The following is a 27,659-nucleotide window of genomic DNA, read 5'->3' as shown; positions in this document are numbered from 1 at the left end:
TGAGCCGAGGACACCCTGGCCGACATAAGCCCTCCCCACCCGGGTGACGCTTGGCCGATTGTGCGCCACCCCTTGGGAGCTCTTGTCCACGGTCAGCAGTGGAATAGCCTGGACTTGAACTGGCGACCTCCAGGCTATAGGGAGTATCCTGGATGTGCCACTCAGGAGCCCTTAGCTACAGATTCATTGAATCTACTTCAGCACTGACCTGCAAGCTGTTAGTTGGAGGATTTTTTTCTTAGTTCTGTTTTATTTTCAGAACATGCCATCAGGAAAATAAAAAGGAGGCAAGGATTAAACGCCACGACAGAACACGACTTGAAAACTGATGCAGGGCAACAGACTGGAGGTTTTTTTTTTTTTTTATTTAAATTTTACAGTCAGCTAATGCCCCTTAAAAAAAATATCCCAGAGTAAAAGCATAACACAGCATAATAAAGCATAGCAAAGCCACGGGAAAGGCATATACTGGAGTATAAAACACAATGGCGTAAGGTAATCTAACGCGCCTGTTACAAAAGTAAGCTGTCTTGAAATTGAACCGATATCACTCAAACATTACAGACCCCAGTGACTGGAGCTGAGGTGGTTGTCACTTCATTCCAAAGCACAGAAGTACACTGCAGAAAAGAAAGCGCTGCAAATTGCCACTAATTGAGCAGGTGCATGTCTATCAGACCCCAGAGCCCAGACTGTGGCAGACAAGCACTCACACTAAGCCTGTTTGCGCTTAAGACTCTGATTAAATGACAGCGCAGTTTGAGCTCAATAAACCCGTGTCTAGTTTCAAGGTGACCTTCAAACGGAGAGTAATGTACCGCAGCTTCATTGTTAGCAGTGCATTATTTAATCTTGGTAATGGATTCAAAACCTGCCCTGGAATCCAGAGACACCCAAGACTGAGATGCAGCTTTGAAGTGCTTGTGAATTGATCAAAACGCAGTTCCGTGTCTCTGCAAGCAAAGCTGTGCTCCGGTGGTAGTGTTCCTTTAATACCAGGCTCTGATCAATGTTTCCCACAGTAAAACCATGAGTGTTGAAGCATAGTGAAAGCATGGGGAAGCAGAGGTATGCATTATAAAGCACAGAGACGTATGGTACAGCCTAAGGACAGCCCATTAGTGCTTGTTGGGTTTCTAGAACAGGATTGATCTATAAACTTTGTCAAGTCGGGTCTTAGAGGATCCCAGTGACTCGGCATCAACCGCGTGGCTAGGTCACCCATTCCATCTGTGTAGAAAGTGCCTCCTACCCTCTGTCCTAAGTCTGTCTCCACTTAATTTCCAGCTGTGTCCTCTGGTCCCGGTTTCTGTGCTGCTCGACAGCTAGGGTTTGTCGACTCCTTTTGAGAAAGACTTCAGTCAAGTCCCTGCTAATAGCTTCTCTGTGGTGCCAGCGGCAAAGTTGGCATCTCACTGTGCCCGTGGCACCCCATGTGGCCACATGGCTGAACAGCATCTGTATTTGTGTCAAAGGGTTGTTAGAATGCGCCCACAATTAATGTACCGCCAGTACAGCAATGCAAAATCATTTCATGCCCATTGTTTTAATGCAGTCGGAATACAGACATGCTTCACAGAACACTTTCATTTAAAGAAAGTAATTGAGATTAGGAACTGTACATAAGCTAGTTATATTAGTTATTCCTCAGTACTGGGTCACAGATTTTATTGTGTATTACTTTTTCAATGTTCTGTATGTTATACGGTTTCAATTAACACAGCCTGACAAATACTACTGAGTTTAAAATGATAAAACTGGGTATTGCATTTTAACCACTAGAATGTAGACTAGTTGAAGAGAGAGAGACATGTTCTATTGGACTGTCTAACCTTTATGAAGAGAGAACACATTCTGCAAGATTAAAGTGATTGCATTGATTCCATGCTTCTTAGCTGTTGTCCATTCATTATACAGGTCTCAAAAGTCCACAATTTTTTAAAATTTATTTATTTGAAAACATGTTATATAATAGTACACTTGGTTAAATAAATCTTTGTTTGCAAGCCCTGCTTTCACTTCGTGTTGCACGTGCTTGGTCGTCTCACCTGGAGGGTGAACTTGTCCCCGCCCCTTCAATGGCTTTTTTTAACCAACCGACAGCTTCCCCCTATTGACTAACATGCTTTCAGCCAGTCACACAACCCTAAAGACACTGCAAATGACAAAGGAAGTGTAACAGATATCCTGAGAATAAGGCATGGAAAGTGATCACTTTTTTCTTTTTTTAAAATGTTTTTTTTAAGTAGTGTCAGGTTTTGAAATGAAAGTACGTGTTTGCTGTAATGTGTGTTTCTTTCGAAACTGCACATCTGAGGCGTATTTATCAAATGGAAGGGCAGCACAGGTCATCAACATGGGCTTCTTGCATCTTGTTATGTGAATAAAGCAGAGACCCTTGAAAATAGTAAAAGCACAGCAAAGTGTAGTAAAGCATGTTGAAAGCATGGTGAAGCACAGGTAAGCATTGCAAAGAGCAGAGAGGCGTGGTCACACATATTTAAAAACATGGCAAACCAGGGTAAACTATAAGACTAGCTTAGTGTAGCCATGGAGAAACTGCAAAGTTACTGCGTGCAAATGCAGCGTGGTAAACTTTTATGAAGGGGCGTTTCCCATCTGGGTTCAAGCCAGTTGATGGAAGTATTCATTTCCTCTACCTGCCCTGCAGCGAGAGACCCTGAGCGAGTTGTTTAGTTCAGGGTACACTGCATTGTTTCCGAGGAGCTGTTCATCGGAGACTCACTAATGCACAGACAGAGAGGGAGTGTAGTCAGATAAGAGCTAATGTCTTATTGTGCTCTCTGACTGCAAACTTACCAAACCATGCGAGAGACCTTGTCAGTAATACATAAAGTCCCCGTTGGTTCGCTTTAAATAATTTACACACGTAATCTTTTTGTCAATCTTATCGTGGTAAATCAAATTTTTTTTTTTCGCAACCTGTCCAAAAGAGATTTATTTAACACAATAAAAAAAATATATCATAAGTATTGCAGGGCTGAACTGTAAAAGTGTATTTCATACCTTCGTTTAATTTCCTACTGGAATTTGGAAGGACTGCGAGGGCAGGCTAAATGCAGTATATTGATGTTGTGTTTGGGCAATGAAATATACTCCCCCGCTGTTGCACTGGCTACAGAATCACGCTCCTCTCTCCCCTCTCCTTCTCCCTGAGTGAATTAAGATAGACGTCACATCAGAGCAATGATTCAAGTCTTATTGCAGTTCCAGCTCCTCAATCAGTGCCTTGCTTTCACTGGTCAATCCCAGCACCTCAGTCAGTGCCTTGCTTTTACTGGTCAATCCCAGCACCTCAATCAGTGCCTTGCTTTTACTGGTCAATCCCAGCACCTCAGTCAGTGCCTTGCTTTTACTGGTCAGTCCCAGCACCTCAATCAGTGCCTTGCTTTCACTGGTCAATCCCAGCACCTCAGTCAGTGCCTTGCTTTTACTGGTCAGTCCCAGCACCTCAATCAGAGCCTTGCTTTCACTGGTCAGTCCCAGCACCTCAATCAGAGCCTTGCTTTCACTGGTCAGTCCCAGCACCTCAGTCAGTGCCTTGCTTTCACTGGTCAATCCCAGCACCTCAGTCAGTGCCTTGCTTTTACTGGTCAGTCCCAGCACCTCAATCAGTGCCTTGCTTTCACTGGTCAGTCCCAGCACCTCAATCAGTGCCTTGCTTTTACTGGTCAGTCCCAGCACCTCAATCAGTGCCTTGCTTTCACTGGTCAGTCCCAGCACCTCAATCAGTGCCTTGCTTTCACTGGTCAGTCCCAGCACCTCAATCAGTGCCTGTCCCAGCACCTCAGTCAGTGCCTTGCTTTTACTGGTCAGTCCCAGCACCTCAATCAGAGCCTTGCTTTCACTGGTCAGTCCCAGCACCTCAGTGGTTTGTCAATGCCTCTCTCTTGACATTGTTTCTACAAAGGTGCACCAGATCGATTGCATAAAGGGTACTGGCATTCGGTATGGCATTGCATCGCGAGGGAGGAACAGTATTTATATCATCACCCACTTCTCTGGATGTAGAAGGAAGGAATGAAGCACATAGCGACTATGAAGCAGGTGGCAGACTTTGAATTAAGATACAGCCCTGTTCTTTCAGACCTGTCAGCTTTATGACTTTCCCTGCTGCTTCGTGCAGTCACCCTGTGAGTGTTTGTTTGAGGTCATGTACAGCAGACAGGATGAGGCAGTCTCGCTGAAGCCAAGTCTCGCTCTAAGAGTTCATCTATTGTTATTTGAAATAGACAGATTCGGCCAGTAGGCTATTGATTCTGGATCCTTGCCTGCTCCCTTCTGTCATTCTTTATGCCCAGACTGAACCAGCAGGGACCCTGGCTTATAAATTCTGTGCCGGTTTCCTCCAGTGATAGTGTTATTTAACTGGGAGAGGAAGGCGTCACTGTTTGGCTGTGATATATAAATGCTTAAATGATCATTACCCACAGCGTCTTTCCTGTTCTCTGATTGGAAGGTCGTCAGCAGAATATTCCTGAAGATTGGAAGACAGATTTACCTCCAGCTTAGATTTCAGTGCTTGCTCCTTTGCATACAGTGCTGTCAGAGCTCTGTCTGACGTGTCTGCAGGCTCTTTGCCACAACTTAAGATGCAGTTTTTTGCGTTTTAAAGATATTTCTCTGTTGTTGCTGCTGCCATTGTCTCCAGATGTTTTTCAACCTTGTTTACTGTTCATGGGATGAGTGGCATGGAAACAAGTTTCAAATCTGAGGGAGACGATTGTTCTGCCACAGGCTTTCATTAGGATTTCTCAAAATCTATTCTTATATCTTATATCTTATTTATCAAGTTCCGCTGTGTTGTCCAGTAGACTAAGACAGAGTTAGAATCAGAGTCAGGCTGGTAACCAGGCAACAGGCACAGCAACTCAGTCTATTATCAGCAGGAGAAGAAACAGTGCCCCATAGGTTCCAGCTAGCTAGTTTGATTGTGATGACAACATGCTGAGAAACCGTAGAATTGTGGTTCCATTTCATTATAAAGAATACATATGCAACAAGTGCTGAGAGCTCTAGTCTGAAATAGCGTTTTCATATCCAGCGCTGCAGAGTAAATAAACCTCATTTTAGAACTTCTTAACCACAATGCAAAAGAGCCAGGCCTGACTGCATTCGGGGTTAACGAGCTTTCAACCCCACCTCCTCTTGGAGACAGCATCCGTAACGGCAGTGCATCACACACCACCTGCAGGGGGCGCTCTAACACAGGGGTACTTGGGGGGGGGGGGGGGGGGAGAAACACAGAAATAAAATGATAATCATTCAGATAATTCACCCCTTAAGCAGTAACTGCTTCTGCAGCCTAACACTCTCATGCTGAAATGTTCAAAATGAGCCTAAAAAAAAGGAGAGTGTTGTTCGATAGGCAGTTCCTGTGCTTCTAAGGATTGACCCGAGGCTGGAACTGATCTGAAACAACAGGGAACAGCTCTCGTTTTCCAGTCCTTCCTTCTCCCCGTGACAGCCGTGTTTCTGATGCACAGGGTTTGGTTATTTGTGTTTGCCTATAGAAAAGCTGCCGGGAATGGAGTCAATGACATTAAGAGGCTGCTAAAAATATAACAAGCTGTTAAATTGGATGAAGCTAACAAAAAACCAAAAAGAAATCCATAAATCACACCTGTCACGTAGCTAGCTGCATAGCTCCCAAGAGAAAAGGAAAAAATTGCTTTAGCAAACATGTTCATACTTCCTAGCTCGTTCCCCCTGTGCAGTGTCTTTGTGGTCAAATCACCTTACTGGCTACAAAGCATGTCACTCAGGAGGGAAGCCACTGGTTGGTTACCGACAGGAAAGAACGCCCTGGAGCGGTGGGGTCATTTTCACTACAGCCAGACAACTAAATAATATAACTCACCAAGCAGCTCCCTAAGAGAACAGCATGCCACATTTATCTTAACTAGAGTGTTCTTGTTTGGATTGACATTGTCTGGTTCAGTCGTCACATCCGAGTGAGTTTTTAAAACCGCCCCTGGCCGCAGATCTCTCAGAATCACGTTTGACCTCCAAGTACGTTTGGTACACCAGAGTGTAACCTTTATTCTGTCCCCCCTGCAACACACTTCCTCATCAGTAAGAATTGCTTTTTTTCTTATGTCCACTTGGGGCAGCGTGTTGCAGGGGGAAAGACTGATGTACTTGAACGTTAGATATCATCTTTCATACAAAACACTTATCCTGCAACGCTACAGAGTCTAATGCTTCACCTATGGACTGCAGCGCAATGCTAATATGCTTCCCAACATCAGAAAATATATTAATACACAGTTGTCTAATTGCTTTAGTTTCCTATTGCTTTAGGTTAGAATTCTGCTTGAGCCTTTTGATTAATGGTTTTGGGAATATGACACTGTGTTTTATCCATTAAAACAGACCTGAAAAGCAACATTCTTTAAATAACCTCTGAGTTAAAGCTATGTGACCACAGAAAGTGCTTGTGTCTGTCAGGTGCGTCTAGCTTTGAGCTCTGTTGAAGTTCAGATTTGCTCATGCAGGAATTATTCTCGGCTGCTAAGCTAATTGTATTGGCTTGAGTGCAAGAAACAGCATTCCGTCCCCCAGTGTGTAAGTTGGCAGCATTATGATAATTCTAGGAATAGGGAGCGCGTGCTCTGGCAGGCAGTGTGGATTACCTGTATTAGAAAAGTATTCCATCGGAGTTGAGTAGAGATGTGTGCTTGAAGACTAGGCTGTGTGAATTGAGATGTGTGCATGAAGACTAGGCTGTGTGAATTGAGATGTGTGCATGAAGACTAGGCTGTGTGAATTGAGATGTGTGCATGAAGACTAGGCTGTGTGAATTGAGATGTGTGCATGAAGACTAGGCTGTGTGAATTGAGATGTGTGCATGAAGACTAGGCTGTGTGAATTGAGATGTGTGCATGAAGACTAGGCTGTGTGAATTGAGATGTGTGCATGAAGACTAGGCTGTGTGAATTGAGATGTGTGCATGAAGACTAGGCTGTGTGAATTGAGATGTGTGCATGAAGACTAGGCTGTGTGAATTGAGATGTGTGCATGAAGACTAGGCTGTGTGAATTGAGATGTGTGCATGAAGACTAGGCTGTGTGAATTGAGATGTGTGCATGAAGACTAGGCTGTGTGAATTGAGATGTGTGCATGAAGACTAGGCTGTGTGAATTGAGATGTGTGCATGAAGACTAGGCTGTGTGAATTGAGATGTGTGCATGAAGACTAGGCTGTGTGAATTGAGATGTGTGCATGAAGACTAGGCTGTGTGAATTGAGATGTGTGCATGAAGACTAGGCTGTGTGAATTGAGATGTGTGCATGAAGACTAGGCTGTGTGAATTGAGATGTGTGCATGAAGACTAGGCTGTGTGAATTGAGATGTGTGCATGAAGACTAGGCTGTGTGAATTGAGATGTGTGCATGAAGACTAGGCTGTGTGAATTGAGATGTGTGCATGAAGACTAGGCTGTGTGAATTGAGATGTGTGCATGAAGACTAGGCTGTGTGAATTGAGATGTGTGCATGAAGACTAGGCTGTGTGAATTGAGATGTGTGCATGAAGACTAGGCTGTGTGAATTGAGATGTGTGCATGAAGACTAGGCTGTGTGAATTGAGATGTGTGCATGAAGACTAGGCTGTGTGAATTGAGATGTGTGCATGAAGACTAGGCTGTGTGAATTGAGATGTGTGCATGAAGACTAGGCTGTGTGAATTGAGATGTGTGCATGAAGACTAGGCTGTGTGAATTGAGATGTGTGCATGAAGACTAGGCTGTGTGAATTGAGATGTGTGCATGAAGACTAGGCTGTGTGAATTGAGATGTGTGCATGAAGACTAGGCTGGGTGAATTGAGATGTGTGCATGAAGACTAGGCTGGGTGAATTGAGATGTGTGCATGAAGACTAGGCTGTGTGAATTGAGTAGAGATGTGTGCATGAAGACTAGGCTGTGTGAATTGAGATGTGTGCATGAAGACTAGGCTGTGTGAATTGAGATGTGTGCATGAAGACTAGGCTGTGTGAATTGAGTGCATGAAGACTAGGCTGTGTGAATTGAGTAGAGATGTGTGCATGAAGACTAGTTTGTCATACATTTAAAGTCAAGGGAACAGTTCTGGGGAAAATGTTTTTTGGACCCATTTGCAACATTTCCATGCACAGGATATTACATTTTACCACTGTAAATTTGCACTGAAATTTAGCATTTTTCCCTATGCTTTTGCCATCGTTATATTATGCTATTATCCTTGGGTTACCATTAAAAAAAACCTGAGCAGAGGTGTTTACAATGCATGCCTACTCACTATAGTACACTTTAAACTGTGAGGGTAGTGCTATTTGTTAGTGTGTGTTCACCAAATCTGAGGAGTGGCGCTTCAAATGACGGCTTCGAATGGCGCGTTCTTTTTTCATAGAAAGATGCTTGCAGTATTTGTGAATGGCTCTTACTGCAGTCACTTCAGTACCGTGCTTTCACCTGAGCTCAAGAGCTGGTCTTTAGTTGTAGTATTCCTGCCATCCAGTCGATATATTTAACTTAGATGAGTCAAAGTAGCTTGATTAAAGCAGCTCCTTTGGAATCTAGCCTGCGATGCATGCACGTCTTCGGCAGGCAACTGGAACTGAAGGGCAGCATTCGTTCTGCCTTTCTTGAAAATGCATTTTGAGGCGCACATACTAAGTGCTCAAAGGGATGCTGCTGAAAGTAATTGTCGTTGTTGTTGTTGTTTTTTGTTCCAGAATGAGCGAGAGGGATCTGCAGAGCATGTGTAAATGGGTAATTCTGCTCACCTTCTGCCTGATAACGTTAGGGGGGAGACTAACACTGGCATCAGCCCACAGAAGCCACACAGGTAGGCCACGTTTGCACTGGAGTAGATTTTCTGGGAGGTGGGAGTTCCGAAGAGACTAGAGTGGGTTCCATTATACTTTTGCTAGGGGATGCAATGTGCTGCAGGCCATGGTAATCATTTCTTCCCTGATAGAGGGGGATTATAATGACAGCAGTGGGGTCAGGAGATATAGAATATATCTTCATTTTTGTGTTGTTGTATTCTGGGTTAGTTTTGTTTTGTTGTTAAGGGATATTGAGTTTAGCTTCTTTATAACAAATCAAATCACCTTTAATTCCCATTAATAAGCAGATTAACGATGTCTTTGCCAAGTTTAAAGTTTTAAACAGTCTTTTTATGCTGTCTGGTTCTTTGCTGCTTCAAATATTTTTTTTTCATGAATACGTGTATGTATTTTGGCCTTGCCTGAAGAATCCTTGTTGTTTGGTTAGTACCTGTAGCAACTATTTGTCCAGACAAGTCATGGGACACTGTGACCTTTGACCTCTGTTTACAGTAGAGGCAGATTTGAAAGTTCAACCTTAAAAAATAGGAACTTTCAGAGATGACAAATCCTATTCCTTAATTACACTACCCCCCCCCCCCCCCCCCCACATTCACAGTCAGTAATTACAGGAGTAACTGTAAACCTCTCCATGTATTCCCACTGCCCAGCTTTAGGACTGTAGTTTACCTGTTAAACCGGTTTCTCTGAGATTTCTTTGGAGATCAGCATTTTCAAAAGACTCAAACGCTTTCTCTCTGGAGCACATTAACCAGCGCTGGCCCTCCTCTGAGCCTGGATGTGAAGCATATTAATATGCAAATCAGCTCTGCCAGCTATTTACAAGGCTCTAACGGTCTGCTAATGGTCCAGTTTGTCAGTTTTTATGATGACATTTGGGGGAGGGTGGGGGGGGGGAGTGGGGAGGTTTTATTTTAAGGTTTATGGCTGTTTGTGCAGTGATGTGTTCAATTTCACAGCCTTTATGCACAACAAACACAGCCTGTAGCCCAGGATTCTTATACTTGTCATGATATACGGTCTTCTGAAGATCAATCGGGTTATTAAACTGGTCTAAATGGTGGCAGATCTAAATAGAGAGCAGTGGGCTGGATTCTCAAAGCTATTTACTACAAAATATATATATTTTTTTTTTCTGAAAAGAAGAAACATCAACATCTAAAATGAACAAGAAACACACTAATATCTCATTCAAGCCCCTGAATTAAAAGTCTGAGGTGTTTATTTATTAACTTTCTTGGGTGCTTTTCTCCTTTCTGAAAAAAAAGCTGAGCTAATGGTTAATTGGAGTAATAGCTTTGCGAATTTAACACGGTGCATGCAAGTCTCTCTTCCTTGTTCCTTAAAACAAATCCAGGTTTTGATCCTATTTTAATGGTTCCATCCATCACATTTAAGATCAGTTAAATAGCCGTCAGCCTCGTTATTTACGATCAAACTTACATGTTACGCGATCCAAAGCAAGGGTACTTGAACGGAACGGAAAACGACTTGCAGAAGGGAGCAGGATCTGGAAACACTGCAACGTTTAGCAGAGAAACTCACTTTATAAGTTTATAATCCAAAAAGATCTGGTTGATATTGACAACTAGATTCCTGCGACACCAACAACAGTGATGCAGCAAAGATACGTTTGTTGTCAGCATTGCGAGGCGTCCTTTAAAAAAAGTACCGTAAATACCTTTCAAATTTGTTACATCAGGGCTGCAATTTGAAATGCAGCTGAAAGCAAGAAGGCTTGAAAGAGTTAGACAAAGCTCTCCTGCACCAACGGCACCCTGAGGAACAGAACAGAGGCAGGAGCGCATCCAAACCAGAATACAACATTGCTTAAAGCCACAGTGTGGTTCTGATGACGGGATCGCCCCTCAGCAGGTCTCACTCACCTGTGTTCTGTGAAAGAGAAAGAGGCACCATTTAATGAACTTTTGAAGCATCAAAGAAAACTAAACGAAACAATAAATAATCTCACCGTTTAAAATACAGTGCTGTTTTTTTTCAAAGCATCAAAAACATTTTACAATCCCATTTAAATATCTTTTTCTCAGTTTCCCATCCCTTTTCGAGAGCGGATGATAGGAGGTACTCTAGATTTAGTTGCAATGTTGTGGTTTTTAAAAAGCACCAAATAACAGTGTGTAATAATTGAGTGAAGACTGCATACGAAATTAGGCTGTCTGTTTTGTTTGTTTCATTTGAAAAAAAAAACAAAACACTACCATGGTTAGATTGATGCCATACCCCCAGATTCTTATACCATTAATAACTTGTGTTAAAATGTCCTGATCAAGCATTATCACACTGTCAGCTGCAATGTAAAAATGCAAGTGTAGCATACACACAGCTGAACATATGCCCCAAATACACCCCAGACAGTGATACTAGCAATACCTGAAGAATGTCCATAGCAAGCAGTAACTCTCTATCTGTACATACGCGTCCATTATACATCTGTCTCTGTAAATCTGGATCCTCAACACACTACTTTCAAATGGCAAGGCAACAGTCCCATAAGCACTGACAACTCGACGGTTTTGAACTGAATAGGGGAGTGATGTAGAGTGTTTGGGCCCAGGATGTCGCATTGGGTTGCGACCTCTGACCCTCTTGGGGGTCAGCTAAGGCAGGGGGATAGCGCATCGGCCCTCGGAGCGGGAATGCGGAGGGGAGAAAGAACTTCAGGACACTGTGGGAAAGGCAGGCACTGTAACCAATGGCGATAGCGAGAGGAGATGGAAGCCTCTTTCAATTAGAGCCGCCCTTTGAAAAGGATAACGTTTCTAGTTAATGACGATGGATCTCTGCTACTGCCCTATTAATATGATCCCCTCGTCAACGCCTCTAAATTGAATTCATTAGCGCTCCTCGTTAGCAGCTTGCACTTTGTTTAATGGGAATTCATCCTTGTGCAGTAATCTGTGGAGTGTAGCATCTCAGGTAACACGAAGAAAGACATCTCTTTACAAAACACTTTTAAAAATCCATTCACAGGGACTGAGCATTAGCAGTAAACTTGATCAGGAATTCGCCAGTAACACACTGTAGCTAAATGAGAGTTAATGCAGTTAAACTGTGCATTGAAGGACATGGGATTAGGCACTCATACACCGAAGTACAGCACGTGTTAAAGAGTACATAGCCGTATTTTTCAATGTCGATGTCGAAATGTTTGAGGGTTTTTTTGAGTTTTTAATAGCGGGATGATTTTAAGCCAAGCTTTTATCGGACACTCCCAGCCTCCTATAGACGTCTTCTTTTGCACTTGGACACTCCGTTTTATCTAGATTGAGCTGCTGTTATTAAAGACCTTTCTTACCTAATATCCTGGCGTGTTTCTATGTTCCTGTTCAAGTTCAAATCACTATTTCAGCAAAAAAAATGTATTCTGAAAACATTCCTTGAGACTGATTTTCTGAGGCATATCTGCAATGCGCTGAAACCCAAAGGTGAAATATTGTGCACTGAAGCTGCCTCGCATAGTCTCAAACCCCCCCCACCAACCATCTACTATAAATGGTTTAATCCGAGACCACCTGCATTCTCTCATATACCTCATTCTCTATTATAAAAATATTGCAAATTAGGGGCAGTTAAAACAAGGTAACTGTAAACATTACCCCTGATTATAACATGCAAATGTCATTCGATAAAACCCAGTCAGCAATCATCCTAATCTCTTTTAAAACATGTTTTTATTGCTAACGAAATCGCTGCCTCCCTTCATTAATTTCTTTGTATACGAGGGAGCAAACTGCAGAGACTAATTAGGGTTAAAGCGCAGCCCTCTATGGATTCCAGTTACCTGCAGCTAGCCTCAGTTGAAAGAAACACTGGGTTTTAATTTTCAGGCGCCGCAATGATTCGCATTGATGAATACAATTAAAGGAAAACTGCTGACAGCATCTTAATATATGAAGATCCAGCCCATAACCTCCAATTAAAACTCATCTTAGGCCAGTGAAGCATTGGCTTCTGGAGGGGCCATTCCTCATTAAACCTGCACTACAGGGTCTTGACATTAACAACACACCCCGAGCTGAAACTAATCCACACAGGCCTCTGTCCCCATACGCAAAATGCAGGGGAAGTAAGACATGAAATAAAATGTGACCCGCGCTCCACAGATTCAGATAATGCACGCACGAGCACTGGGTTCGATCCAAGAGCTGGTCAGTCTTATAAGGCTTTAAGCTTCAGCGTTGGCGCCCGTTACTGTATTTAATCCACATTAAACTTACAGTTAATGCAGCTCTTTTAGTCTAAGTAGATGTAGAATGAATGGATTTGGGTGAAATTCTATAGACTGTAAAGTTCTTTTCTGCCTACGGAGAGAAAGGTGTCTAAATATCCAGTTATTCCTGTTTGCAGACTGGACGGTAGTTTGTAAAAGATGTGTTATGGTAACAGTAATTAAATTGAGACGTCTAGGTACTTCCCTGCAGTAAAAACGACAGAGGCTCTACTTTCGAAAAAACAAAGAAGGTCAAACTGGTAGTGTAGCACCAGAAATAAGAAGTGCTGTTAACTTGTGGGTGTTTCAGTTCACTAAAATAGGTCAAAGCCACAGACAGCAGTCTTTATGGGGATGCATGAAGGAAGGAAATGGCAATACTGCAGGAATACGTAGAGCAGAGGTGTCAGGAGCTGTTTGCAATGGGCTTTGCTATGAGCCCTGTTTAGTAACACTGAGATAATAGTTCACTGTACGTTGAGATGTTAATAAAGTGGTCCACAAATATAACCTTATAAGGAAACTACCAGCAAGAGTATACTAGAATTAAAGGGAATTGACGTCCGTTTCCCACTAATCTGTATGGAGTTCGAAAGAGCGCTTCCACCCAGCTATCTTAAGATTCCTCCCCCTTTGCCGTTCCCAAATGATCTGTGTTGACACATGAAAAATGAAATCCTGACTGGGCACTGACAGCTTCACAGAGCGGCTAGACTTTCTGCAGCCCCGGAACTTGATAACTTCACAGTCCTCGTACCCATTTCATAAAGACAATCAGTTTGGTTGGGGCATTTTCATTCGCTCAGTCAATACGCAGCCCGTGTAAGTAAGGCTGGCAGGAGCCTCAGCTCATCTCAGACACACTCTTCATCACTGGTTCGTGTGCTGCGTTGCTTGGGTGCATCCCACGGTCAAGGTCCCAATCTAGTTGAGAGTCCCATCCATCTGTGGCTGTCACCGGCTTCCTCCCAGCCTGTTTCCTTCCATACTGCCACCGGACTAACTGAGACGGCTGCTTCCTTGCAACTTAGTGGCATATCTATGGATCACGTGCCTTTTAAAGGACTGCCAAGCAAGAAGCTGTTCTCTTTGGGAGCTCTTTTGGTTCTTTGTTTGAATTTCAAAGTGCAACATCTGCAGTCTACACTCCAATCGGCAAGCCTGACTTTAAAGTATCCTGCTTTTGTCATTTACAAAAGCATTCTTGTAGCTCTAATATTTCCCTGATAAAAGAGTAATGGCAGTTGTCCGGCTGTGTGCCACATTTCAGATTGTGGGGATGTGGGGCGGTGTCTTTCTGTCTGAACACCCGTCCATCTCTCTGTTTTTACATGTATCTTTAAGAGCTCAAGAAGTTATTAAACATACTGTGAATCAGTCATTTTATTACATCATCACCTTATTTGCTTACCTTTAAAACCTCTTCTCCAATTTCCCGTAAACTTTTCTTTGCCGTTTCTTATCCTAAACCATTCAGTGCTGGCGATGCTCGCCGTGGTCAGCAACGTTTTTCCTGTGATGATAGCTCTAATTTGGAATTGACATACTTGTCTAGGTGGAGCCATTTACTGCATTTTCAGTTGATCAGTTACATTAAGCTGTCTATCTTTAACGTGCGTGGAAGTGTTTAAGTGGACCAATAAGGGCTTTCAAATGGGGTTATCAGCAGTTGGCTTTCAACTTAAGGGGGCCAAAAGTTTCTGAATATTTCATGGCGATGCTTTCCTGTAAGGGTGAATATTTACTGATATGCAGGCAGTAAAAAATAAAGCCGGTGATGTTTGGCATAGCAAATTAATAACAAAGCTCTGCTTCTACTCAACATTAGTGTGCCTGGTATTGAAACCGAGAGTTGATGTATTGCGTTCTCTGGGATATTGCATCCTGGCTGATTTACTGATTGTTCTTAGAAGTGCAGAGCGGTGCAGAATGTGGTCATCGGGGTGTTATTTTCAACAGGCGCTGCGTTCATTTCTATCTTTCTCAGAAGCACAAGCTGAGACCCCTTAAAGCTCAATTAGAAACCTCATGCAAGCGTCAGGCTCTTTCCTATCCAATTATCTTTTACAGACAGATGAATCCTGAATTAGCATAAAGGGTGGTGATCAGCTACTATGACTGTGATCTCAAAAATCACTGTAAGCATTTTTTTCAAAACGGCATGCAGCTCGACATTTTAAAAACGTTTTTTTTTTTTTGTTACCATCCCTGTACCTTTGTATAATACTTGCAATTATAAATTCAAGAACTCCATTACCGTGTTATTGCCTTGTTATCTTCTCAGTGTTTTGAGTATAATGAAGCTGTTCTTCAGTTCTACTTGCCTGCCATACTCACCTCTGCCTTTATAGAAACAAGAGCCAGCTTTCAAAACAATATGTTTTTGCCCCGTCCTAATGTATCCATTATTTCATAATCTTCTATGACTGTAATCATTGCACAACAGCACAAGATTAATGTTATGGAGGCAACGATTAGCAAATCCCATATAAGCTAACAACATTTCCACTGACATGTACGACAGTACCAATGTAGTCCTTCCCTGCTTTACTTCATCTGGATGCCGTAACACATTACTGGCATGTATGCATGCATGCATAAATGCATTTAACATCAGCTGCAAAATAGACTTACAGTACAACCATACCAATGTAGTTCTACTCTTCACACATTCCTTTCTGTGTTTTATTATGTTTATTATATTTTTATAGCATAGGAAATAAAATCAGTCTAGCTGGTTATAAAGGATATAAAATGGTGCACTGATCGTTCATTCTTTCTTTCTTTCTTCACATGGTATTGTTGCACTGATTAGATTGCAGACTCTAACACCTTCAGCTACAAAAGTGAATCTCTGGCAGTGAGTACTCAGAGAGGAAACTTGTTAACTGTTTAATTGCCACTGGGGAAACGTTACAATGCTGGCTGCAAATTGAACCAGTCTATAACAACCCCAGTATGTATTTTAATTAGGGCAGGCCAGATTCTCAATTTCAGAAGCCTAGCAACCCCAACAGGATATATTATTCCTGCTTCGGCTGTTTCCTTTTCATTTAGCGATTCGTGACGGGCACCAGTATGTTCAGGACGTTCAGTCCTTTTGAGCCACAAAAACTGCCCCAAGGAGGTTGCAAACGGCATTGAAACCTGTGTTTAAGCAGTGATGTCTTAGTGTGCCGAGTAACTAGTGATTGAACTGCTAACATGGCCAAGAAATCCAATGTGCTGGAGGTTTGTAACACAGTCTGCTGTTCTGTTCAGTAAACACAGCCCGCGTTAGCGTGTTGCTGGGTCTTTGTTCACATGTGACTTTTCGGATTGGGTTTAATCCATTAGGTAGATATTCTCCCCTGTGTTTTGTTTCTCATATTATAAAGGCTTTCCGATGCTCGTTTCTTTGAGTAACGGTGTTACCAGGATACTGATCAATCGAAGCCCTATGCAGAATTATGTTTTGATAGTTCACTACAATTATAGACCAGATACTGCTCGAGTGCTTTGGGAGTGACTATAACGAGCTGATCAATATACTGTAATACAGAAGGGATTCTGGGCTGGGGGTTATTGAAGATTAGTTATAATGATACAATCATGCACTACCGACTCCAGAGAAAATGCCTTGCTGTCCGTTGGGTTCCACAGCAGCACTGCCCATGAACAGAGAAAATGTGTCTATTGAACGATATACACCTGCCCCAGTTTTCCAATGAAGTCCTACAGATTAAGTCTAGATTTCAGTGCTCTGTTCACGTGTGATGATTATGTTATCATGTTTTCAGTTCTGTGCCTTTAAGACACAACAGTGCGAGAGACTAAAGGTCACGGGAGACTCTAATGAAAGAGGGAGTTCGGTTTAAATGGAGGGTTGTGATGCTCCGTTCCTCCTTTGTGTTATCGATGTAGAGACAGCACGCCCAACGCCTGTAGGTGTATAGGATTGACACTTCTACAGATGGGAACAGAGTCATGTATGACTCATGACACATAATAAAAGTCTTAGGTTGGATTCCCTGAAATGTTGCGTGTCTGTGTGAGGCCTCTCATCGAACCTGCAGTCGAACCTCCCGCTGATGGACGACCGCCAAGGAACCCTGGCAGCGCCCCCCAACCCAATCACATGCACATCAGAAACTTGGTTGGCTTACCAGTTTGTTTACATTGCTTGAGGTAGTCTTAGCTGCAGAAACACACACGCCCCCCCCCCCCCCCCCCCCCTCCTTTAAGGCTTCTGGACACTCTATGAACTAAACAGCCATCTCCTTCATATCACGTGACAATGGGACAATGGGAAGGCTGTTCATCTCCCAGCACTCAGGGTTATGCAGACAAGCTCAAAGCCAGGTGAAAACTGGTAATGCAAGCGCCGTTCATCGTCTTCCTTCTGTTCTCCTGTTGTGTCAGTTGTGTCACACAGCCTTTCCTAGCGCATTGCTCCTTGATAGAAAAACAGAGCTCATGACAGGGTTGAATCTCCACTCCGCTGTGTAAATAAGCAGAATCATTATTCCGAGAATGAACGGGAATATATTAGTAACTGTTTAAAAGACAAGCTCCTGGGGTCATGTATAACTGACACCAGAATGTGCCTCTCTGATTGGGAAGAGATTTTAATTAACAGTGAAATTAAATTACGAAACGTTCCCCGCGAAGGGACTTGAAACCTGGAAGATGTGACAAGCACCCTTGAGGGAATTTGATGGGTCACCTTGACCTCCAGTACAGCTTGCCTTGGGAGCGCAATAGCTGTGAAATAACTGGCTGGGTTTCCTGCACATTCAAATGAATAAATAGACTTTATACATGCTTGCCCTGATTGGATTAGAGGAAGAGGATTCGAATCTTGACAGAAATGTCAACACATGTACCTGTAGCTGGGGAGTATCACATTGCATGCAATGTGCCACTGTAATCTGATTACATATTTCAGTAATTTGTAACTGCAATGGATTACATTTTTTTAGTTACATTTAAAAAAAAAAAAAGACTCTAATTGACGTGCTTTTAAAAAAAATTGTTTTACCTATGCACCTGTACATGACATCTTGACAGCTAGGATTTGCTGCTTCCATTGTTTCTGGGGCCCCCAGTGGCCCCCTGTGGCTTCCATGTGCATATCTGTACAGGACTAGAACTGCCTCAAGATTATTAACCAAAGAAAGGGGACAACTGAGCTGAGGTGTGTGAACTTTCAAGGGCTTCCTGTTCAATTGATCCCAACACTGAGCAAATGCAATATTCTCTGTCGCACCACGAAGAAAAGGAACGAAAGGAAATGCCCTCTGCGGAACAAGTCTGCACTGCAACATTAAAAATAGAGAATGTCAAAAAAAAAAACCCTAAGCTTTCAGGACACTGTCATTCAGTTTGAAAAAGAAATCACTGCTTTACGCCTCTGTCTTTTATAGCTGAAGGTTGAACGTGCTCCTCCGCTCAAAATAAAGAGCTCTGAATTAACCCTGGCACAATTTCCAAGGTATAACGAAAGGTCAAAGCCTCTTTACCATCTGGAAGCTCCTTCCCACCTTGACATGAGTTTCCAGGTTTAATGATTTATAATAATTGAGTGCATCATGTCATAGGGTGTCTATTATTTTACAGAAATGGTTTTGCACGGTTTGAGCAGTCAGACAGCTCTCCAGTCAATGTTAAGCAGCTCATGAGATAACTTTCAACCCCGTATCAATCTCTCTGTTCTTTTTAATACTGATTTTATTTATTGGCCCCGCCCCCACCCCTTGTGACATCACTATAACACATGGAGACACCAGAAAGGAAAGATGGTTGGGTCTGTGTTTGAATGATTTTCCAGTGGAGCTCACTGGACGCGACAGCTCACAGAGAAAGGTACTGGGTTTTTAGTGTTGATTCAAGTGAATCACTTCTAAAGCCTTTTAAAGCACTGTGATTGTAGCGAACAAAACAATTCTATGAGTCGTACTCATTGTGCTCTGCCATTAGCTGTATATGTCTCGACTGTGCAGTTTTTAAAAAAACAAGCCTACATATATTTCTATCTCAAGCTCTCAGTTTGCTTGATTTGCCCTCCAAGGTGTCTGTTTCAGCTTTACTTACTGTTTTTTCTTTCTGTTGTTGCCCCCAGCAGTTTTTTCAGACAATGTGACTGCCTGAAAGCCTACCAGTCAATAGGGGAAGCATTGATTGGAGAAAATGGTGCTGACGACTCATAGCCGTACAGAGCTTGGTGGCTTGGCCCCCCCATTTACAGTATATTCCCTGAGCTCGTTTCACCCTGTCCGGTTGTGTATTTTAACAGTTCACGTCAAAGCCGGAACCTGTGAGGTCATCGCTGCCCACCGATGCTGCAACAGAAACAAGATCGAGGAGAGATCTCAGACAGTGAAGTGTTCCTGCTTCCCAGGCCAGGTGGCGGGTACAACAAGGGCCGCCCCTTCCTGTGTGGACGGTATGAAAAATAGTTTAGTTTCAACCTTTTAACTTTATCCAAGTGGTAGAATTCTGACTACGTGTTGAGCTGTTTTCAAAGATATACGCAAGGTTGGAGCTATTTAAAAGCAAAACGGCATCCGCTCTACTTTCAATAAAAGCAGACAACCCAAGGCTGAATCTGTATTGTGCATGTTCTAAGATGCTGATGAAAACAATTTCACTTCAGCGTTAAACCCTGCAGTGCCAAAGAGACCAAAAGTGATTAATTCAGTGTAACCAAGTATTCATTTGCTGACACAAATGGTAGCTGCCCTCTCGGGGGAAAGACGAGCTCTTTCTTCAGTTTGCGGATGAAATTGATTTGTTCTGTTGCTCAATAAAAAAGAAAAAAACGATATGAAGTATATAAATATATATATATATTATCTATATATATATATATATATATCTATATATATATTATTATAGTACATTGTTTCTTTGAATTAGTCTCGTTGAATTTTACATAATATTGCAAAAGTCTATGATTCCTGTTAATAATAGTAGCACAGTATTTCATGTTAAATTTCAAAATGTCACATCTTTCAATTTTTGTCAGTTTTTTCATTAAGCACATGGAAAGCTACAAAGCGGTATGTAATTCAATATGTTAACATCGTTCAGCAGGTTTCGTTCGACTTTACGAAGCAAAGTGAGTTCATTTTCCGTGGCTGTATATATATAGCAGATAGAGTTGTGGAATCATTCCGTCAGATAAAAGTGCTTTGAAATCTCAAGTCTGTTTTTTTTTTTTCACATGCAGCTTCAATAGTCATTCAGAAATGGTGGTGCCAAATGCAGCCTTGCCTTGAAGCAGAGGAGTGTAAAGTTTTGCCGGATCAAACTGGCTGGAGCTGCAGTACAGGAAACAAAGTCAAAACAACCAAGGTATGTGTTTCCACACTTCAGACTGTGTTCTCACGGCAACGGGCCTACTCAGTTCTCATGGCAATGACGGGCCTGCTTCGTGAAACTTGAAATGTTTCTTTTTATGTTATTAACTGACTCTTGGCTCTTTCAAAGAAAGAAATGTTAAATGCAAGGATTTGCAATGGTGAGATTTAAAATAAATATTTATGAATGCTTTAAAAAGGTTTTGTGAAGAGGCAGATTTTCCGTTCTCAGTTCTAGAGAGGAGACGCCTGATACACAAAGGCATGCTAGCCCATGTTAGATGAAGGATTTTAAAAGTAGGCGCACCGTTTGATCTCAGTACACAGGCAGAGTTGCGTATCTCTAGCAGAGATGTAAGGTAACTGGGAGCATTTCCAGTGTACACCTTATAAACCAAACACAAACAATGACAGAGCCTTCTGTTCTCCAGACTCCACTCATATGGTGTACCCACAGTTAAGGGGGTGTAGTGATTAATTGCGTCTCAAATCAAACTCAAGGTGTGTATTGTTTGTACTGCAATAAAAGACTGAAAGCAAACACCACTTCTCCATGGGCACAGAGTTTATTAACAGCAGTATGTCTTGCACAGCTTGAAGTTAACAACATTCAAGAAGCACAGAAACACATAGCTTCTCAATTCAAAGCCTGAAGCGTGCCTCTCTTATCCGAAGGCATTTCTCCGTAAGAAATGGGTTTAGGGAGGGTTACCTGATGAAAACCCCCAGAGAGCGCTACCTTCAAACTTTGAATCAAAAGATGCAGAAACACCAGCACTGTTAGGAAACATTTCATCACAAAACCACAACGGGAGGGAAATTTCTTTTCAGTCCTCGCCTGTCATTCTGCTCACAGCTTGACACAATAGCCTTCAGCCTTCGGTCACGCTGCATGTGGATAACACATGCTTATAAGCCCTTTGGTCTCTATTATTTGTATTGAAGGAGGTGGAAAGCAGCAGACACAAGAGTAAATAATTCATCCTGTTTCTGTGTTTTCCTTCTATAAGCCAGCAGCACTATACTGAGTAAGACCCATAGTCGAAATCACTCGCCCGATACAAAAAAACATTTTTTGCAGAGGAATTACATTTTATAGTGTAGATTTCTGTAACACTTTAGTTTCAGTATCCATTATATAATTGATTATAAACGCTCTATAAACATGTTATTAATTATGCTAGTAACAATATGATTAGTAATAAAGTAATAAAGACTATTTTTCACACTTTTGTCATGTATTTGGGTTTTTTCCTGCTATTTTTTTATAATCAGTTGTAACGGATATAGTCCGTCTGCCTGTCCTCAGGTCTGTCTCTCTTTCTATACCTCTCTTGTCTGTCTTCACACGCCTGTCTCTCTAATTGTAAGAGGCTGCTTTGTTTTTGCAATACAGTTATTATACATTTGTGCTATTGTTTTTGCAGTTGTTCATAACGGATGCCTGAACTAAAGCGTTTGCAGCGTGGGCTTACCCAGATCCTAATGAAATGAAATGCATTACCAGCATCCACAAGTTGAAATATGTTTCTATGTTTTGTCGATGTCAACTTTAAATGGTCGTTAGCTGATCTGAAAGTATTGTTGCATTAGAGCCTATTTGATCCACTAGCTGTGCAATGCCAATACCCTGTCCTTCTGCTATCTGCGCCAATTTACTGTGCTTAATGAATATGAACCCTCTAATTTACAGCTGATTATGCCCCGTGGAGGATGACTAATATCCCTAGCCACGGGGATATAGTGGAGGCGCCCGTACTTCAAACAACAAAGGTATGTATTGACCCCCGTAACCCGTTAACAAAAGATAGCTCCTTCGAGGGAAATGCAGACTAGCATTGTGCTGTGGATGCCTGCAGCTGCGCTCCTGAAACGAAAGGGGCTGCTGTTGTGCAATCCCCATGCGTTGCAGTACTGGATTTGTATTTTAATTGCAAGGCCAAACACGGTCCATTGCCGTTCCACCTCAGCGGTTGCAATCATAACGGCGTTGCTGATCAAACAGTTTAATTTATTTTGTGTGGGGCGCAAGGCTAAGAGGTGTGGGAGGGCTGGAGTTATAACTGCTTTAACAGGGCTAATAACTCCAGACTTATTTGGTGCATTGTGACCTAGTGGTTAACTTGGGGTGTAATTTAATATGTTCTGTTATTATTAATTAGACAGGGGGCTTTTATTATAGAACTGAGATTTCTTCAGCTGCCTGTGCATTTTGATCGGCTTCACCAAGCCAGGATCCAAGCCTGCGATTCCCGGGCTGCAGGACTCACTCAGCACACCGGTACCCAAGCCTGATAACAGAACAGTTAAATAAATGAATGAAACCCAGGGAAAAAAGTTTTGCAACGAGATATGTTTTCCTGTGGATCAATACTTGCCCCTGTGTAATGATACAAAAATGAAAGCGTTTTCCAAGGGTTCGGGGTGGACTGACACACCAATCTATCACATTGATTCCTTCTCAGAGCCATTAGCATCCAACATAATAATCGACAGTCCAAATTCAACTCCAGATAAACACCATTAAAGATGGATGATGGATCAGTAGAGGAATCAAATATTATTATTATTATTATTATTATTATTATTATTATTATTATTATTATTATTGTTATTATTATTTATTGTATTTAAGAATCAATAGCTGACGCCAAAAAAAAAGCATCTTTTATAAAATGTTATTTTATGATGGATGCTTTCAGTCATGCCTCCTGTCCTTCGAAAACTTTCTTAAATTCTTTTGTGCTTTCCTTCTTTTCCTCATCACCTCTCTATCCCAGACAAAGCAGAGCGCTGGGACCTGCTCACACACAGCTGTCAAAGAGGGGGGGGGCTACCCCTCCCCAGCTGGTTAATGAACACCGCCACACACCGTAATGAAGCAGTAGACTGATTAAGGCACAGAACGGTTTGCCTGCGAGGTTTCTTTGTGATGGAGCGTGTTGAAGTTGTGGAAGATCCACTGCACAGATACTTGCACATCTTTGTTTTATCTCCATGCAGGTCACACGATAGCCCTACACCTGATCCGACACGCAACATGAAGGACAGCGTTTTATACACAGACAAGCTCAAACAGACACATACGCCTACCTGTCTGGCGGACACCAGCAGTTGGAAACTTGCGACGTGCATTATGCAAAAACAACATTTAAAAAAATGACCAGATTACCACTGAGGAATTCGCTGGGACAAGAGGAACTCTGGCATGGGAACATTGGGTACCTGTGAAACCAGGACTCGAAACCTGCAGGACCTGTCTTAAGCATTTGCTAGACGTTTTGCGCAGCAGCGGACGGGCTTTCGAGCGCTTCGGGTTGGTGGTTAATCTGAAGGATTGCCCCTGAAGACGCACGAACATCAGAGAGCTGCGTTAAACAACACGGACGTGTTCCTGTAGGTGTCTGCTCTGTGCTAACACATCATTTGCCCAAGCGCTTGTTTATACTGTACAGTCGCTGCTTCTGTTTGATGGGGTCAGACCTTTTTCAATTCGCGGGTTGTAGGCTGTCGCACACTCTTTTTTTATTGTTTGTTTGTTGGCTTTGTAAAATATAACAGTGACAGTGTTGTCTCCCACAATAGAGGTGGACGGGGATGGCTGAATTGAGGTTCTTTTTCTGATGGCCAGTTTAATTACATGCCCAACCCCCGGGCAAATGAATTTATTGTAATCAACAAGTAAAGTGAGCGCATTATCTGCTTCATTTAAATTAAAAACAAAAACATGGCTTCAAATTGTAATGCTTGAGGTTTTACATGGTGAGTAATTTCTATCAAAATAGTGCAAATCCTTCATTACAGAGAACTTTCACTCGCCCGTCCTTTAAGGCTGTGCTTCACTTTCTATTGATTTAATATTAATAACTGCTTCACACAGTCCCGCCCCCTCAGACAAACACAGCAAATCAGCCGGCTGCGTCCGTCTGATTGACAGAAACAATCCTCGGACGGTCTCCCAGGGCAGGTGTGTGCTTTAGCTAGTAACTAGTAAGTAAAATAATTCATTTCAGTTAGCACACAAGTTCACACAGTTTCCACGCACTTTACTTGTTTAAAATCAATTCGTTTGTGGTTTAGAGATGAGTTAAAAAATAAATAAATAATAAATAAAAAACCTGACCTGTCTTAAACTGTCCGGTAATTAGAGAGCCAGGTGGCAGCTGATCTTCAGTCAGATCATATATATATATATATATATATATATATAATATATATATATATATATATATATATATAATATATTATAATACTCTAATACTCTGCTGAAATAGAGACGCGTAGCAACATGCAGTTTATTCAGTAAAGCATGTGGCTTTTCTGGCCAGTGCTAATCGAATTCTGTAGCTGGCATTTTTAAGACAGTATTTTTTTAAAGTTTTTTTGGTAAGGCCTTCCTTAAAGTGTTTAATATAATTTGCATTCCAGCAGAAAAACCCACTTGGTCTGTTTAGACACCTGTCAAAAAGATGACTTTTAAAAGGCAAGGGTAATGGTATTAGCATAATGTCGTTTGCAAATGAGCCTGTGCTGCTAATTTACAATTAGACTTCAGATTTAATTAAAAAGGGAAGTGCCGTCAGCCTGGTAAACTCGATGTCAGAAAAGCACTTCTTGGATTTCAATTCAAAAGCATGTACACACTTTCCTGTTGTGAACAAGGGTTTCACCAATACGAGATTAGGACATTGGTTTACATTCATTTTAACATCTTCATCTGCCAAATGAAAAGACATTTAAAAAAAAAAAAAAAAGATTTCTCATAAGAGGCCAATAATATTGTCGCTGTATGTGTTATTAAAATATTAGAAAGCATAGCGTGTGCGATTTGTTACTTTGTTTCTGTTTTCAATCGCATCCTTGCTACTTATTTGTAAAGCGTCTGAGCTCTGCAAGGTCCGTAGCATTGTTACACTGTTTACTAAACACCACGATTTGTGTTTCATTCCCCACAGCGGTTTCAGGAGCCGTCAGCATGAGGCTGATTTGAGCGTTAGCCTCACCTTCCGCACCTGTGCAATTGTCCCTGTTGATAACTGCTTTGTGATGGGCTAGTTAGGGGATTCGATTTACTAACCGGGTCCAATGATTCTGAAGTTTGCGGGGGACCTGGCAGCGCTCTTTTGTAGATATTGAACTATGTTGGGCTCAAACGTTTCAGTTTCAAGGATGTAACGGAAAACAAACCAAATAAGATGGTACGCAGGTGAGAGAATTATTGAATGTTGCACACCCAGTTTATTCTGCCTGGCTAACCTGGGCTTTAAAATAACTACCCTAAAGCACGACTCTTCTCTCTGTTCTGAAGCCCTGAGTGTTTGTATTATGTGAACACAGGTATGCAAGTCGATTATTTATAATTCAAATTCAGGTGGTCTCTTCCGGGTACTTAACTACATCCTGTGATGTATATTGGCTCCAATCCCGAAAGCTGTTTCAAGTTTGAATCTATAACCCTTGCCCATTCTGTAGTCCACTCAGCTCTGCTGTGTTATATATTGGTATTAAGTGTAAGCATCTTTAGTCGATGCAGTCTTCTTTCCTGGTGAACACTTGCTCACGTGTTGAAACACAGAACTAGCTGTTTAACAGGAATCTGGTTTTACGCCCAACATGATCAGAAATGTAATTCTGGAATACTCCCCCGATCCAGAGATCCTGACAGAGAGTTTACTGCTCTGCGCAACTCTACTGCTTGTGTGGTAAAATTTAAAAAAAAGAAACAGTGTCCTATTTTCTTTATAAATATCGAATTAGTGTGTTTCTTTTTGTTTTGTTTTTTGGAACGTGCGTGTTTGTGGTGAGCGAGGCATCACTGAAAACCATTATTTCAAATGTTGTATTCCTGGTGCAGTATCAGTGTTTCTTTGGTAAAAAGGAAGCAAGCGTCATGCTTACAATGTACTGAGCAAAATTACGGACAACAACTGCTTTGCGTTTCTTTCAAACTTGGGTTTCTAGCCCTTTTTGTTGCATATCGGTTAAGAATGTGCTAAAAAAAAAAAAGTGTTTTTTTAAATGTAGAACCAGCAGCCCTCTTGTGGTAAAATTGACATTTTAAGAAGTTTTATCCAGGCTGCCGTGTTGTCCTGTTCTCAGCTGGTTGATGCAATGACGTATAAGAGCCGCCTTTGTGTAAGTCCCTGGTAAAGTTTGAAATCAACGTGAGAACACTCCGAACCTCAATCCCAGAATATACTCTAACTGCCGGCCGACGGAAGTGCTGTATTTGTAAGTGCAATTGTACATAAAATATTTTCTACTTCTTTCAGTTAACGTAACACAATAAAATATTAAGTGGTAAAACATGTGCTGTGTTATCGTGGAGTTATTCCTCCCCCCCAGTTTGCTTGCATTGTGTGTTTGTTCCTCGAGCAGCAGGGGAGCTTTGGGTGCTTGCTGTGACCTCCTGTTGATGCAGGCTCAGTGCAGAAGGCTGTATCTGTTTCATGATTACCTCTTCATGCTACCCGGTGATCTTACTGCATCGAAGGGACTGCCTGCAAACAAAGAGGAGCTTGAGAAAGGGGGCGTTTGAACTTGGGTCAGCAACAGCCAGGTGAGTGGCAAACAGAAATGCGGTGAGCCGGCAGTGGCATCTGCTTTTCGGACATCTAAACAAACTGCACAGCCAACTAGTTCTGGCTTATAATAAAATGCAGCGCATTTAGCAGGCAGTGCTGTTTGATGCACCCAGAACTCTAACCCTTACCCTTTTCTGATACAATTGTGTACTTGCATATATCGTGCAAAAAGATTTACACATTAAGTGCATTGTAACTATGTCTAATGACATTGTAAGTACACATGTATTTACTAAGTAACTACTATGTAAATACACAGTAATTAGAGACACAGTGTAAAGTGGTATCGAAGGGGACTTGTAGAATTGCCGATAGCCTGTGATAAATTCTTTGTTCTTGCTGAAATAAAAAAAAATAATAATTGGAATCACACCTCAGCTGGTGTTGCTTTTTGAACAGGAAACTGCAATGCAAAACACAACCCAAAAAGGCTCAAGCAATCACACATTTTGTTCACAAACAGTGGTGTCAGCTAAACACAGATGCATACGTGTGCCACTTGAAATCCTGTTTCTCTGTGTGAAGGAGCGCACAAGGATTTAAGAAAAATTGAACAAGTTTTCATTATTGATCCCAATAATCAAGAGTTACACTTTAAAGCATAATCACCATCGTTAGACACAGTAAGGAAGCCACTGGTGATTAACAGAAG

The 27,659-nt window shown here is 41.9% G+C and overlaps 1 protein-coding gene across 2 annotated transcripts in view; it reads left to right on the top strand.

Moving 5' to 3' along the window:
- LOC121299559 (chemokine-like protein TAFA-2) overlaps window positions 1-24,138 on the top strand; it is a 29,540-nt gene extending 5,402 nt beyond the window's left edge. For both annotated transcript variants that reach the window (XM_041227347.1, XM_041227346.1), the window contains exons 2-6: window positions 8,736-8,848; window positions 19,358-19,507; window positions 20,294-20,418; window positions 22,117-22,196; window positions 23,427-24,138. In XM_041227347.1, the coding sequence (XP_041083281.1) occupies window positions 8,737-8,848; window positions 19,358-19,507; window positions 20,294-20,418; window positions 22,117-22,140 (411 nt within the window). In that variant the 5' untranslated portion in view covers window position 8,736 and the 3' untranslated portion in view covers window positions 22,141-22,196; window positions 23,427-24,138. The remainder of the gene's footprint in view (window positions 1-8,735; window positions 8,849-19,357; window positions 19,508-20,293; window positions 20,419-22,116; window positions 22,197-23,426) is intronic.
- Window positions 24,139-27,659: the final 3,521 nt, after the last annotated feature.

This window comes from Polyodon spathula, chromosome 25, assembly GCF_017654505.1.
Source record: "Polyodon spathula isolate WHYD16114869_AA chromosome 25, ASM1765450v1, whole genome shotgun sequence".
Classification (NCBI taxonomy): Eukaryota; Metazoa; Chordata; class Actinopteri; order Acipenseriformes; family Polyodontidae; genus Polyodon; species Polyodon spathula.
The sequence above is the reverse complement of the archived record's forward strand: the minus strand, read 5'-3'. Positions and strand labels throughout refer to the sequence as shown.